Here is a 13434-nt window from a genome sequence, read left to right on the forward strand (position 1 = left end):
TACATGCAGCTGTCATTTTTTTAGTGATCTCTGCAGCCCACATCACCAAAAAGATGTTTTTCTAGACAAAAATGAAGAACTGAAATACTGGAAGAGCGCTTTAATTTGAAAGTACTTTGGCTGCACCTCATGTATCTCATAAAAGTAAAAGCTAAAGTCATCTTTGGCATTTTGTTTGTTTTGGGAAAGAGTAACCTGGGCCCACGGTGAGTCTTGGAGGGTGGGTGGTTGGCTCCAGTCTCTCCAAAGTTCCCTGTTTTTGATGTGGGAGAGCCAAAGGTTACATCCACTACTACGAGCTCCCATTTTTCTGTTCCATTTATTGGGTCAATTGTGGGAACAGGGGCACTAACTCTAAGATTATGTCACAACACAGAAAAATAAGGCACACGCACTAACATAATATTTCTTTCTCTACTTCTGGCTTAAAGTTAACTGGGAATGTAGAGTTGGCTCTACTAACAACTCTTGAATGATGTGCAATATATTGAGAAAATTTTCTGATTCAGCAGTTGCTTTATAATAACATCAAAAACAAAGTTAGTTCTATTTACTATAGAAAACAAACTCCCAGACTGAGAACAGGCTCTTAAGCACCTTTTTATTTTCTGTTCATTCCTCCAATTCACCACTCACCTAATTCCTACCACTGTTTGTTCTCCCATACATGTTAAGTGCAACCGAGTAGATACCAATGCAATATATAATAAATTAAACAAAATTTACCTTAGATAAAGGTAAAGGTTTTCCCCTGACATTAAGCCTAGCCGTGTCCGACTCTGGGGGTTACTGCTCATCTCCATTACAAAGCCAAAGAGCCAGCGTTGTCCATAGACACCTCCAAGATCATGTGGCCGATATGACTGCATGGGGTGCCGTTACCTTCCTGCTGGAGCTGTACCTATTGATTTACTCACATTTGCATGTTTTTGAACTGCTAGGGTGATAGAAGCTGGGGCTAACAACAGGAGCTCACCCCACTCCCTGGAATAAAACCTCTGACCTTTCTGTTAGCAAGGTCAGCAGCTAAGTGGTTTAATCCACTGCACCACTGGGGGCCCCTTAGCCCTGCCATATTCACCTTCAAGACTGATTTCCACAGGACAACTTTCTATACAAATATCACTTTAAGGGACAAATATTATCTATACAACTTTGGCTAGTTTTGGTCTAGTTGTCTGTCTCTTGGACCCTTTGGGGGTTGAATAACCTGCCAGAAATGACCCCCAAAATAAAAAAAAATCTGGAAATTGTGCATTTCTGGTTTCTTTTCTTTTAAAAAATTAATCAAGGTAGGCCTCCTCTCCTATCCTTGCTGCTGAATTATTTGAATGCACTTTTAATTTGATTTGCAGCAATTGAAGCAGGCTGAGGACAAAGAAGGAAAATAGGAGGAGGAAAGAGAAACTGGAACATTTTAAAAGTAGTTGCGAAAGTGGTAGGATGCGAGATTAATCAGCACTGCCAAATCAGGACAGTTGTAGAACAATTCAGGGCAACCCTGTGATTTATTTAGAAGTCTTATTCCAAAACATGTAATAGAGCTTTTTTGCCAGAAAATTGGGAAATTGTGGGAGGCCCTACTACATGAAAACCCAAAGATGCACCTTATCCATCTCCTTTTTAGTAAGTAGTTCAGTGGACTGCTGCTGTGTTCTGTTTTAGAGAAATGCAAGAGTACTGAGAACACTTTGCTCATACCTTGAATGAAGCATGATCACTGGCAGTAATTCTTTGAAAAAAGGCTGTGCTCTCCACGGCTCACTGATTTACTGAAAAGGGATCTGAAAATATTAAAATGTGGGGAAGAAGACAGATGGGGAAGAATAAAGACCTTTCTGGACTCCCTTAAGCAATTGCTAAATGGAGAGTTAACACTTATGCAATAAATCTGCTTGAGCAGGGACAGTGAACAGAATTCAGCCATTGTCAAATTATTTTATGATGTGTTTGAATTTATAGAGCTTCACCCATGCTCAACAATATATATTGATCACCAGGGTCTTTCTCCAGAGTTGGCAACAAGCACATTCCTTTCTTTGGTACCTGGTTCCGCTAACACATTATGTTTCACAAGACCAGACTGTCTTTCTTTCTGTCTGTCTGTCCCTCCCCCCCTCTCTCTCTCTTTGTAGAACTTTAAAGACTGTAGTGACATATACCTTACTCTATTATTATGAAGCACTTGCCTAGGTGCCTTTATTTGGCACCAGTCTAGAATTCCCTATTCATAATCTGACTTTTGATTGGTACGTATCCAGCTCCTCTCATTCATAATAGGCACTGCAGACTGAGAGGGAGACAAACAGAGGAAGCAGTAATTAAGGGAATTTTAGAAGAGCTGTTTCAGATGACAGCAATATTTCACGAGCCTCATAGCCTCAGAAACTCTTGTGACAGTTTAGTTTGGGAGCATGTATCAAATGCCTCCTAGATCCATTTTTATTTCTTAAGACTGAGTGGTCTGAGTTGAGGAATGTTTGCACAGTTTATTTAAGGCTTTGTGACTCAAATAGAATCCATTTAGTATATGCTTAATTTGTGTTAATGCCTTTTCTTAAAGATTTATAGTAAACTATTTAAGTAGGCCATGTTATACTACATTTGTCAGGTTATATTCTAATTATTTTTCTAATTTTTTTAAAAGGCAGTTTAAAAAAGCTTTCTGATACTAGAACAGGGCCTAGATTTGAATTTTACAAGTACTATTAGTAAGTTAAAACTAACCTAAAATGAAATTCCCACCACTCCCTAAGTCATGCAAATGAGAGCACAAGCTATGTTCTTGATCTTGAAATCCTGAACACATTTCATTACTTTCAAGAGAAATCATTTTTGAAGTGTAGTGATGATAACTTTGTAAGTTAAACCACAGCTGTGATCGGAAGACTAACAAATTCACCATTCAAGCTGGCACGTTTTCATAGATTGACAAAACAAGACCACTTTAAAACAGCCTGACATACAGAAAATATCATATGAATCTTTTCCTGGCATGGAAATGAAGTAATGGAGGATACTCCCAGCAATTAAACCACTGTGGGTCAGGATATTGTTCAAGACATGGACCTGTAAAAATGTGGTAGCTCTAACAGTGAACTCATGATTGTTGGCATCATGGCAGTTGTCCAATTTATTCTACTTATCTTATACTCTGAACACAATCCTCATTCACTGGAATTACAGCTCTGGTCCCCAAGCTGTCCAAAAGGAACTTGAATAACTCACAGCTCTTTACAGTTCATCTAAATTCATAAAAATCCATTAAATAGCTCACCACAATTTTGATTTTCTCTTTGAAAAGGAACGAATGGCTGGCACAGGTGATTAAAAAAGCACAGGCAACCTGCCAAGGTCTTTGGAAATCCCTAGTGACCAAGACATTCCAAGATGGGATGTACATACTCCATAAATCCTGTACCAAGCAGACTGGAGCCTTCAGCTCCATGTCTGCCTGGATGTCTTCCAAGGCAGACAGGAGAAAGCAAAAAGCATGTGGTTACCCAGAAACAGCGGGCAAGCATTTTGGCAGTTGCCAGGCAACCTCTTCTACATGCTTTCTCCTACCATGACCTCCCCAACTCTAGGCTGAAGCCTCCACATCAGCAACAAGAACAGAATCAATGCTGTGGACAAAATATATCACTCTCCTGTTGTCCTTTTCTTGTCACAGCTTCATTATCTTCACTCCACTGTGACCTTCTTGCCTCTTTGCTGCTCACTCTTCCTTGTTGTGCCCAATACCACTTCCCTATCATAACCTTTTTTTTAATCTTTCTGTTGTCTTTGTGCATTTTGTTTCCTTTGCCCTCCTACTACAATAAGCCCTCTTGAAATATCTGATTCCATAATAATAAAATGCCACTTTTCATGTCCTGATGCTGAATGGGTTTGAAAAGCATCTTCTTAAGAGTTTAGCTTCATTGTGTTCAATGGGCTATGCTCCCACATAAGTGTGTATAGTATTTCAGCCCAAATTGTAAAAGATTGGCTACTCATAAAAGAGAATTATTGTCAGATTTTCTAAGCCCATGATAACTCAAGTCAACAAGCACACCTCCTTGAATCAAATTAATGTTTGGAAATGCCAGGTAAGACTTCACACATCACCATTTTTGCAGATGAGGAGGGACTTCCTAGTGCAGCTGCAATCGCAATGGTTCAAGTGTCTCTTATATATACATACAAGAAAGATTTCCAGAGCAACAAAAATTCTGTGTTCTAAGACAAGCATAGCAGGCAAAAAGGCATTGAAATGCAATGGATGAAAAAAACCAGCTAGCAATTATACATTCATTTTATCTTTTTCTATTTCAAAATACATGACACAAATCACGGTTTGAGCATGTAGAAACAAACTAACAACCTTTCACTGTTTCTAGGAGATCCTGCTCCCTCTAATTCGAGTTTGGACTCCTCATTTGAATTTATCTGTGATTCAGTATGTATTATTTGAAAAACCTATAAAGCAGAAAGAGATGATCAACAGGTGCCATGGAAGTATAGACATTGTAATGGGCAATCTATCAACTAAACTTTTCTTCACCCACTCAGAAAAGTATAGTTGTTATCTATACGAAGATTTGAATAAAAATATAAACAGCTCAAATATTTCAGATGAAGGGAAGACTCTCACATTTTAAAATGAATGGGGTTAAGATACGGCACGGACAACCTTGTTGTGACTTGCAAGACAATAATGTATCCATTGAGGACCATAACATACCACACATTTATTCATTAACTTCTGTGATTTTTACAAACCATGGAAACAAGCCTATCACAGAATTCAGGAAAGCTTCCCAACGTGGAGATAGCCTCAAAAATTCTGTAACTACATCCTTAAGACACCTGTTCTCTAGTCACTTTTAGTGAGTCATCGCATCTAACTTTCACAACAAATATGTTTCAAGTAAAAGATATGAAGTATAAATCTGGTGCATCTACATGTGTTTGATAATTATTTTACAAAACACTACTTGGGGATTGGAAATGCATGTTAACAAAAAGTCTGTCATTATGTGAAACTTCAAGAGGTAGCATTACATGAAAGCATTGAAACATATCTGTGTGACATGAAATACATTCTCCCTTAGAATTCTGTACTACTGTTTATTGGTAAATTCCACTGAAATTGATTCAAAAGACCTCCTGGCTATAGAGGAATCTGATCTTGTTCAAGAAAAGGAAATTATATACTAAACCTCACTCATTTCTATGGCCCTTTAACAATGGACCACTATGAAGTCTCATTTTATTCAATGGGTTTTACTCCCCAATACATAAGTAAGAAATTGTAACCTATTTGAAAATGTAACTATAAGACTTACTTCTAAATTGCTATGCTTCTAAGCTTTAAGAATATTAAAATGTTGTAAGCATACCACAAACTTGACATAAACAGGAAAGGAAATGCAACAAGGAAAATTAAAGCTACTTTTTTCTCCTGCCTACAAACTAGCATTATTATATGTAATCCACAAAACAGCGGCAGAATACACTGAAAATACTAATTGCTGCAGAGCTTCTTTTCAGTGAGCAAGAAACGGAAAATTACAGACCAGAGCTTAACAACAAAATCTTAATTTTATCATGCTTTTATATAGGAAGCTGAGCGTATCAAGTCTCTTACCTGAGCTGATCATACTGTGCATTCTTTGCTGAGCCAAGAGCTGGTCACGTCCTGAAACTCCATCTGAGAAAAAACACGATTTGCTCTCGTAAATTGTCTGCATCATATTCCAATCAGTCTGCACTTCAGCTACATGAAGGATTCATCACCAACCGTTCGGAGACGTTGCAAATGACCCCATCTGGTCCTGTTTCCTCCTCCTCAGGAGGTGGTTTTTGATAATAATAATCATGACATTAGTTATTAAAATGGATATAACTATGCATATGAAAAAGATTTCTATACAGAAAGAATTTTTAAGTACCGGCTACAACGGCAGCCCACTCATAAGGCAGTTCCCCTCGGCTATAGATAAATAAAGCATAAGGATGCATAATGTGCCTATATCTGTGCAATAAAAGGTTTCATTATGTACCTCTCTTGTTGAGTTAGCTGTGTTCTGGAACGAGAGAGCAGGTGGAGGAAAGCTATATTTCCTTCCCCTCAGGTTATTCTTGGGAGTCCAGCAAGAGAAATAAAACCACTCAAAAACAAAAACAAGCAAGCATAGTTTCTAGGGACTTGACTCCCCAGAGGTTTAAGTTTCAATTGCTCCCAACTCTGATCTGTGTATCTGTCTCTGGCTCCTCTTGTTCCTCCTCCTCCTCCTCTTCCTCCCTCCCTCTTTCTCTCTCTCTTTCTCTCTCAGCAAAGTTGGCTGAGACTGGCGAGATCTCATTTACATACAGATCAACAACAGCATGGCCCACAGGCAACAGAAATAGAACAATGGCTAGCCTGAGCCAAAAATAGGTCAAGCATGGCCGGATGATTGGAGCCTGCATGAATGCATTTAAAAATACCTCAGCGAACCCAGCTGGCCAGTCTCTGTCTTTCAAAGCAGCAGGTCTCCAGTGTGATCCCTCCGAAGAAGCGATTACCTTCTCCAAGTGCCAAACCTGTGCCTGCCTCCCTGTGTGTACTATTTGTGTATGTGTGTGTTTATATTACGCTCTCTCTGTGTTTATGCATGTGATGGAGAGACGGAGCAGGATTGTAATGGTGTTTGACGTTCTTTCTCACTCCCTTCTACTAGACTGTGGCTCATCTTTGACAAGACAGCAAAAGGGGAACAGATCTATGCTGGTTCTAAAATAATACCGTGGAAGCTTCTACTCGTAATGTGGTTTCGGCTTCACCCACGCGCAGCAAACCTGGATGTTCTATTTTTGTTGCCTGTTTCTCTGGCTACACTCTGCAGAAAGAGTTGGCTGGAGCACTACTATCTCTCTGCTGTCGTTCAGCTCCGAGATGTAGAGGCAACAGGAGAGGGACGATAGCTGAAAGCCATCACACCCCTGGGGAGAGAAAACTCATCCAGCGAGGAATTGCACTTTGATTTTGAAGTGGATTGTTTCTCCATAATGTCAGTTTTCTATTGTAGCACAGCGTGTTAAATGCTGCAAGTGACAATGCCCTCCATCTAAGTGGGGAGAAGCACTAAACAATTTATACTGCAGAGGGCTCTAAATATAAAAGGAAGTGTTGACTTAAAATAGCTGCTTCCAAACTTGCATAGCAATGCTTAAAGATATAGGCACATACGTGCCTTGTCCTGCAATGTTATTTTTGAGGGCGATTCATTGTTTATGATATTGGTAGATGCATAAAAACTACATTGGGATCCAAAATCCATGCATAAATGCAGCAATGCTACAAAACCAAGCATTTGTTAAAGTAAAGGCAGAGGCAAATATGGCTAAAACAAAATCCAATTCTTCATTTATTCTACTTAGTTTCTAGCTTAACATTATCTTCCCCCTTTCATTTCCATAGTCCTTAAATGCAGCTTCTAAGCTACCCAAAAATAATCCATCTAACTGAAATACTTCTGCAGTAGAGTAGCTAGATATGACCACTACTACTTGTGTAGAAGAGGATATTTCAGCAGGTCACAAAACTTGTACCTGTTGAAATTCACTCTGTAACACAGCTACTGAAAGTACAATAACTCTGTCTTCTTTTTTACACAGCCATCCTCTCTTACACGAACTACTCATACTATACTATATAGATCACATACAAAAGCAGAAGTTTGTTGGTCCCAGGACTACTCAGCTAAGAAGTTGGTTTGTGCAATACAAAAATCTTCATCTAGCATTTTTCCTTACACTGGTAAAATGAGAGCTATTAACACAAAAATAAGCAGTGGACAAACCATTGCCCCATGGACTTAAATCAAGGCATTGTGCAATATACTGCTGAAAGCTCTACAGCAGAGATTGAATAATTCCTTCAATATCCCTAAAGCAGCGGTTCTCAACCTGTGGGTCCCCAGATGTTTTGGCTTTCAATTCCCAGAAATCATAACATTTGGTAAACTGGCTGGGATTTCTGGGAGTTGTAGGCCAAAACACCTAGGGACCCACAGGTTGAGAACCCCTGTCCTGGAGTATATCAATAGAAAGGCTGCATAGTAATGTCTCTATATGCGCACTGTGAGGGCTGTTCGGCAGTGGAACTCTCTTCCCCAGACTGTGGTGGAGGCTCCTTCTTTGGAGGCTTTTAAACAGAGGCTGGATGGCCATCTGTCAGGGGTGCTTTGAATGTGATTTCCTGCTTCTCGGCAGGGGGTTGGAATGGATGGCCCATGAGGTCTCTTCCAACTCTACTATTCTATGATTCTATGATTCTATATCCCACAATTTCAAACTGAACCACTTTGCAGGAACGTAGTTGAGAAACTCAGAATGCTGGCTGGTCAACTAAAGCTCCTTTATGACACCAGCAGCAAATACTTCTGTCTCTTCTTCCATCTATAATTTTAAATTTGTCTTTCCCTGAGACAACTCGATAAACTTGTCTTCTTAGAAAAAAAAATAATACAATGTTTTAAAAATAATTGGAAATGTGTTGCAGAATATATAGCTAGAATATTTAAAGACGTGTTCATAATAGCGTTAAGTGATTAAACTGTCAGAAAGAAGAGCAAGATTATGATAAATGTTGTACAATTAGGTCACCTTTATGTAAAATGTACACACACACATATTGATTGATAGGACAAATTATTGTAAGACTATCTTGGTCAGGAAGTTTTCTTTCAAATAAGATGTATACTATTATTAGAAAGTGTAAAATTACTACTATTAATTGGTGGCTTTATATACCAAAAGTTATGTTTTAATGTGCATACTTTGGAAATAATAATAATAATTAAAAATTCATGCTGAAAAAAACAACTTGATAAACAACTGAGCATATAAGTGTTGCAGCCAAAGAAACCTTCTTGTTTGTTTATTTATTTATTTATTTGCCTCATTTGTACCCCGCTTTCCTCACCCCAAAGGGCACTCAAGGCGGCTTACACAGGCACTTGTTCAATGCCTTCAAAATATGTATAAGAAACATATCAGACATAAGTTTAAAGTATTAACAAATTAAAATTCATACAATGACATTAAAACCTAACAATCAATTAAAATTGTTGTGCTGCAGGGTAAGGCACTTGAAGAGCCTGCCCATTATGGAAAATAACTGGGGCACATATACACTAGTCAAGGAGAAAAAGCAGGCGATAAGAACACAAAAAGATTTTGTAGCACCTATGAGATTATCTGAGAGAAATAAATGTATAGCATAAGCTATTGAAGATTGTCAACCTCATCAGATGGACCAATTTGCCAGCTGTATGCTACTTCAATTCCCTTTGTGGCATGGAGCCCTTCACACAATGTGCAGGTACGTCTGGCTGGACTCCATGCCAAAAAGGGAGGAGAAGCTGCACCCGCCGTGGCAACACGGGATACTTCCTGTGTTGCCGTCCCTTTAATGGGGGAAACCAGGCAGTGACACTTCCTCCCCATAGGATGAAGTGCATGGTAAAGTGGCCGATGTGGAGCGTGGAGTGGCGGCTTCGCCAACCCCACCCCCTCACGTTGGCCTATGGATTTGCCCCAATGCAGGGTGAATTCATGGGTCTTGATGCTAAAGTCGTTAGTCTTTGATTAGCTCATTTTGTGTGTCTTCTGATCATTTCTGGCATATGGTGACCCTAAGATGAATCTTGCAAAGCAATTTCTTGGCAAAATCTATTCAAAGTGGGTTTGCTTTGCCTTCTTCTGAGGCTGAATGTGACTTGTCCAAGGTTAACCAGTGGGCTTCCATAAGTGAGCTGGCATCCAGAGTAGCATTACAGCATTCAAACAACTACACCACACAGGCTCTTGTCTTTGAATTCTATTACGTATTAGGGAAATAAAGGGTTAAGCATCATTTGATGATTCAGCAAAAGAGAAAGAGTTCTAGGGCTTAAGGGACTAATGGAAATTATAGCTACATGAATGCAAGGGTACAGGATCAATACAGCATGTGAAACCGAATGACATGGTCCCTGCTTACATAGGACAGATTAAGATGAGTGGTTTCATTTAACAGTATGCAATGACCATGCCGGGTGGGTCATTGTGAGAGTTTATAGTTAAAAAAATATTTTCAAACCCTGACTCTAACCCATTTTTAAACTGTTTTTAAAACGGACTACAAACAGAGGCACAACTATGTGGCCCAAATGATTCATTGGAACTTATGCCTCAAGTACCACCTGCCAACAGTAAAGAACTGGTGGGATCACAAACCTGCAAAAGAATTGGAGAATGAGCATGCAAAGATACTGTGGGACTGACAAAGTTCTGGAACACAACACACCAAACATCACAGTTGTCATTGATATCACCATACCAGGTGACAGTCAAATTGATGAAAAACAACAGGAAAAACTCAGCCGCTATCAGGACCTCAAGATTGAACTGCAAAGACTCTGGCAGAAACCAGTATAGGTGGTCCCGGTGGTGATTGGCACATTGGGTGCCGTGCCAAAAGATCTCAGCCGGCATTTGGCAACAATAGACATTGACAAAATTACGATCTGTCAACTGCAAAAGGCCACCTTACTGGGATCTGCACGCATCATCTGAAAATACATCACACAGTCCTAAATGCTTGGGAAGTGTTCGACTTGTGATTTTGTGATACGAAATCCAGCATATCTATCTTGTTTGCTGTGTAATACAATAATAATAATAATAATAATAATAATAATAATAATAATAATAATAATAATAATACAGTATGGTTTAATAATATGGAAAGGAAAAAATTCCATGGTGATAATGTGATCACTGGTCTTATGCAACACACTCTCTCAATGGTCTTTAACACCATTATTTAAAATTATTTAGTAGGACAGTTTTCTATAAATAAAGTTCTCCTGTTTACTAGCTTCTTTCCCAGCATGGGTGATTACAAATCAATATGAAGCACAGCAAAGTGACAGAACAGTATGGATCACTCTTTCTAGTGACGTCAAGACAATCAGAAATGTCCCTGTGTCCTCTGACTCGATGTAAGCAGTACATAATCACTGTATTCCTTTGTGGAACACAGGAAAATTACAGACTTCATTTATCCATAATGGCCCAATTCACTGGAAAGTTCATACACTACCAAAGTAAGTTTTAACAGCAGAAATTCTATGTTGCCCTTTTTCATTTAGATAAAGACTTGCATGGGGGATCTTCTAAATGTTCTGCACTTTTTGATCTGTAAGAAAATGCAGGTTGATTTGATATTACAGGTTTAAGGCTGACAGAGCAACTTATACAAGGTCACCCAGTGTGTTTACATGACTAAGAAAGATTTCATACCTAGATCTCCAGGAATCCTAGTACAGGTTGAGCAATGAAAACCTAAAACACTCCAAAATCCAAAACTGTCCACATGGGTTGTGGAAATAGTAATGCCTTTGTTTGATCATGGTTCAATATACAAACTATTTCATACACCTATCCATCTATCTATCTATCTATCTATCTATCTATCTATCTATCTATCTATCTATCTATCTATCTATGGAGAGAGGAAGGGGAAATCCCCTCTCCAAAGCTCCTAGTGTGTCATTTTGACATGACAGGAACTGCTTCCCACAGATCTGCCTCCATTTGCATGTCTCCAATGTAGGTTTTATGCTGAAACAGGGGGCAGGGAGGAGAGAGTGGCACTGGCACCACCACCACCCCAGCTACTGGAGTTGGGATGGCTGTGACTAGTGACAGCCAACGGGCCCCATACCTGGGAAGATGCAGACCTTCCAGGAAGGAAACCTGGATTGTCAGGTTTATTCTGGGTCAAACCAAATTAACCTGAGGCGTCATTTGGATGTCTCAGGCTGATCCGTTTCCCAGCCTGAATTTTTGGGCTGTGTAGATGGGGCCTATGATGGCCATTTTTATAGAGGCATCCCTATTAAGCACAACCACTACAGTTTCTCTGCAGATCACTTTGTACAAAACAAAATTCTTCCTAAAAATGGCTGTCACTCACTACATCCACTGCACTTCAAACACTAAAAATGTTTCCCCTGTTGCTGCTGAACTCAACTCAGGCCAAAAAAGAAGGTGAAGAAGGATGGAGAGCTGCTTTTCTTTCTCTGATTTTGGAAGAGAGGAGTAATAGGGTGGTAGCTTCTCATCTCTGCCTCTTGTCACTGTGTCTTTGCTGGGTCTCTATTCCAGCACTGATTCATGTATGTGTCACCCCAGGTTTTTTAATTTATTAAAAACTTTTCGACTGATGCATTTGGTTATTATATTTAGTAAGACTTTAGTTGTTGGTGGCAATATCCTAACACTGTCTTTCTACATATCTGGGGGCAGAGATCATTTCTCTGGGAGGCACTCAGCATAAAGGTTAACTTTTTGCATGGCAACCAAAGAAGCCTCATTAGGTAAGCAAAGTTGCTTCTCAATGAGTACAAAGTCTTCAGTTATCTATATAGGCGAAAGTGGTTTTTCAGATAAATGTTTACTGAACTTAATAGGCTTTCCAGAAGTTGAGGATTTTCCTGAATCTTATTTAATGTCTAACTGGCAAAGGGTACAGATTATCCAACACTGGAGTTATACATGCACAGTAGGAGACCTCACTAAGCTATCTATCATATTTTACACACACTATAGCCTTAAAACCAAGGTTATCCACATAAAGGCAGTATCCACTAAAGTACCACAGTCTTGAAGTTATCAATATGTGGATCACATTGTTACCATCCTGTGCCTTTCATCTATTCACCCTTCAAAACATGCTACGATGGGACAGGCCTGACTGAGATACAGGACATCAGGTTCTGGTGAACCTCAAATTTCAGAAGATAAAATTTGATCAATATCCATTAAAACAACATTTGATAAATATCTTTTACAACATATTTTTCCCCAGCTTTAAAGGGAATTGATAAATTCATTTATAGGTTTCCAGTCACATTTTGTGCATGATTATTCACAAACATAACACATGCTTTTTTGATTGCAGGAGGATTATTTTTTAGCAGAGGAAGACTTTGACTGTCAAGTAGCATCCAAATGTCAGCTTAGTCACGAAATTTACTGAGTAGTTTTCAGCAGGCTCAGTTTATCATAATTATTGTGAGGATAAAAATAAGACTAGAGCTTAAACTGCTCTGTGTCCTTAAAACAGAACAAGGAAATATATCTAACACACATTACACAATGTTCACTGACCTTGGCATAGCAGTCTAGCATAATCAAACCTGAACTATGGGTTTGGGGGCCAAGACAGAGAAGAAAATAACATTGTAAATAGTTCTGAGACTAGTTGTGTCCCTTAAGGATATCTGAGCACTGGAAATTTTCTGCATCATTTGACCTGCTAGGATAATTACTAACCTGTTGTTATCACCTCCTGGTTGTACACTGAAATACATCAAGATATTTTTATCTCTGAGAAATTTGTGGCTAGTTTGCATG

At 39.1% G+C, this 13434-nt stretch overlaps 1 protein-coding gene across 5 annotated transcripts in view; it reads right to left on the reverse strand.

The window, feature by feature from the left end:
- The window catches only part of hdac9 (histone deacetylase 9), a 511618-nt gene that overhangs the window by 313158 nt on the left and 185026 nt on the right, over window positions 1-13434 (reverse strand). For 3 of the 5 annotated variants that reach the window (XM_062957772.1, XM_062957771.1, XM_008112624.3), the window contains exon 3: window positions 5633-5695. In XM_062957772.1, the coding sequence (XP_062813842.1) occupies window positions 5633-5695 (63 nt within the window). Of the gene's footprint in view, window positions 1-5632; window positions 5696-6047; window positions 6421-6474; window positions 7671-13434 lie in introns of those variants that run through there. The other 2 variants (XM_062957774.1, XM_062957773.1) reach the window with 2 other exon arrangements.

Source organism: Anolis carolinensis, chromosome 6 (assembly GCF_035594765.1).
Source record: "Anolis carolinensis isolate JA03-04 chromosome 6, rAnoCar3.1.pri, whole genome shotgun sequence".
Lineage (NCBI taxonomy): Eukaryota > Metazoa > Chordata > Lepidosauria > Squamata > Dactyloidae > Anolis > Anolis carolinensis.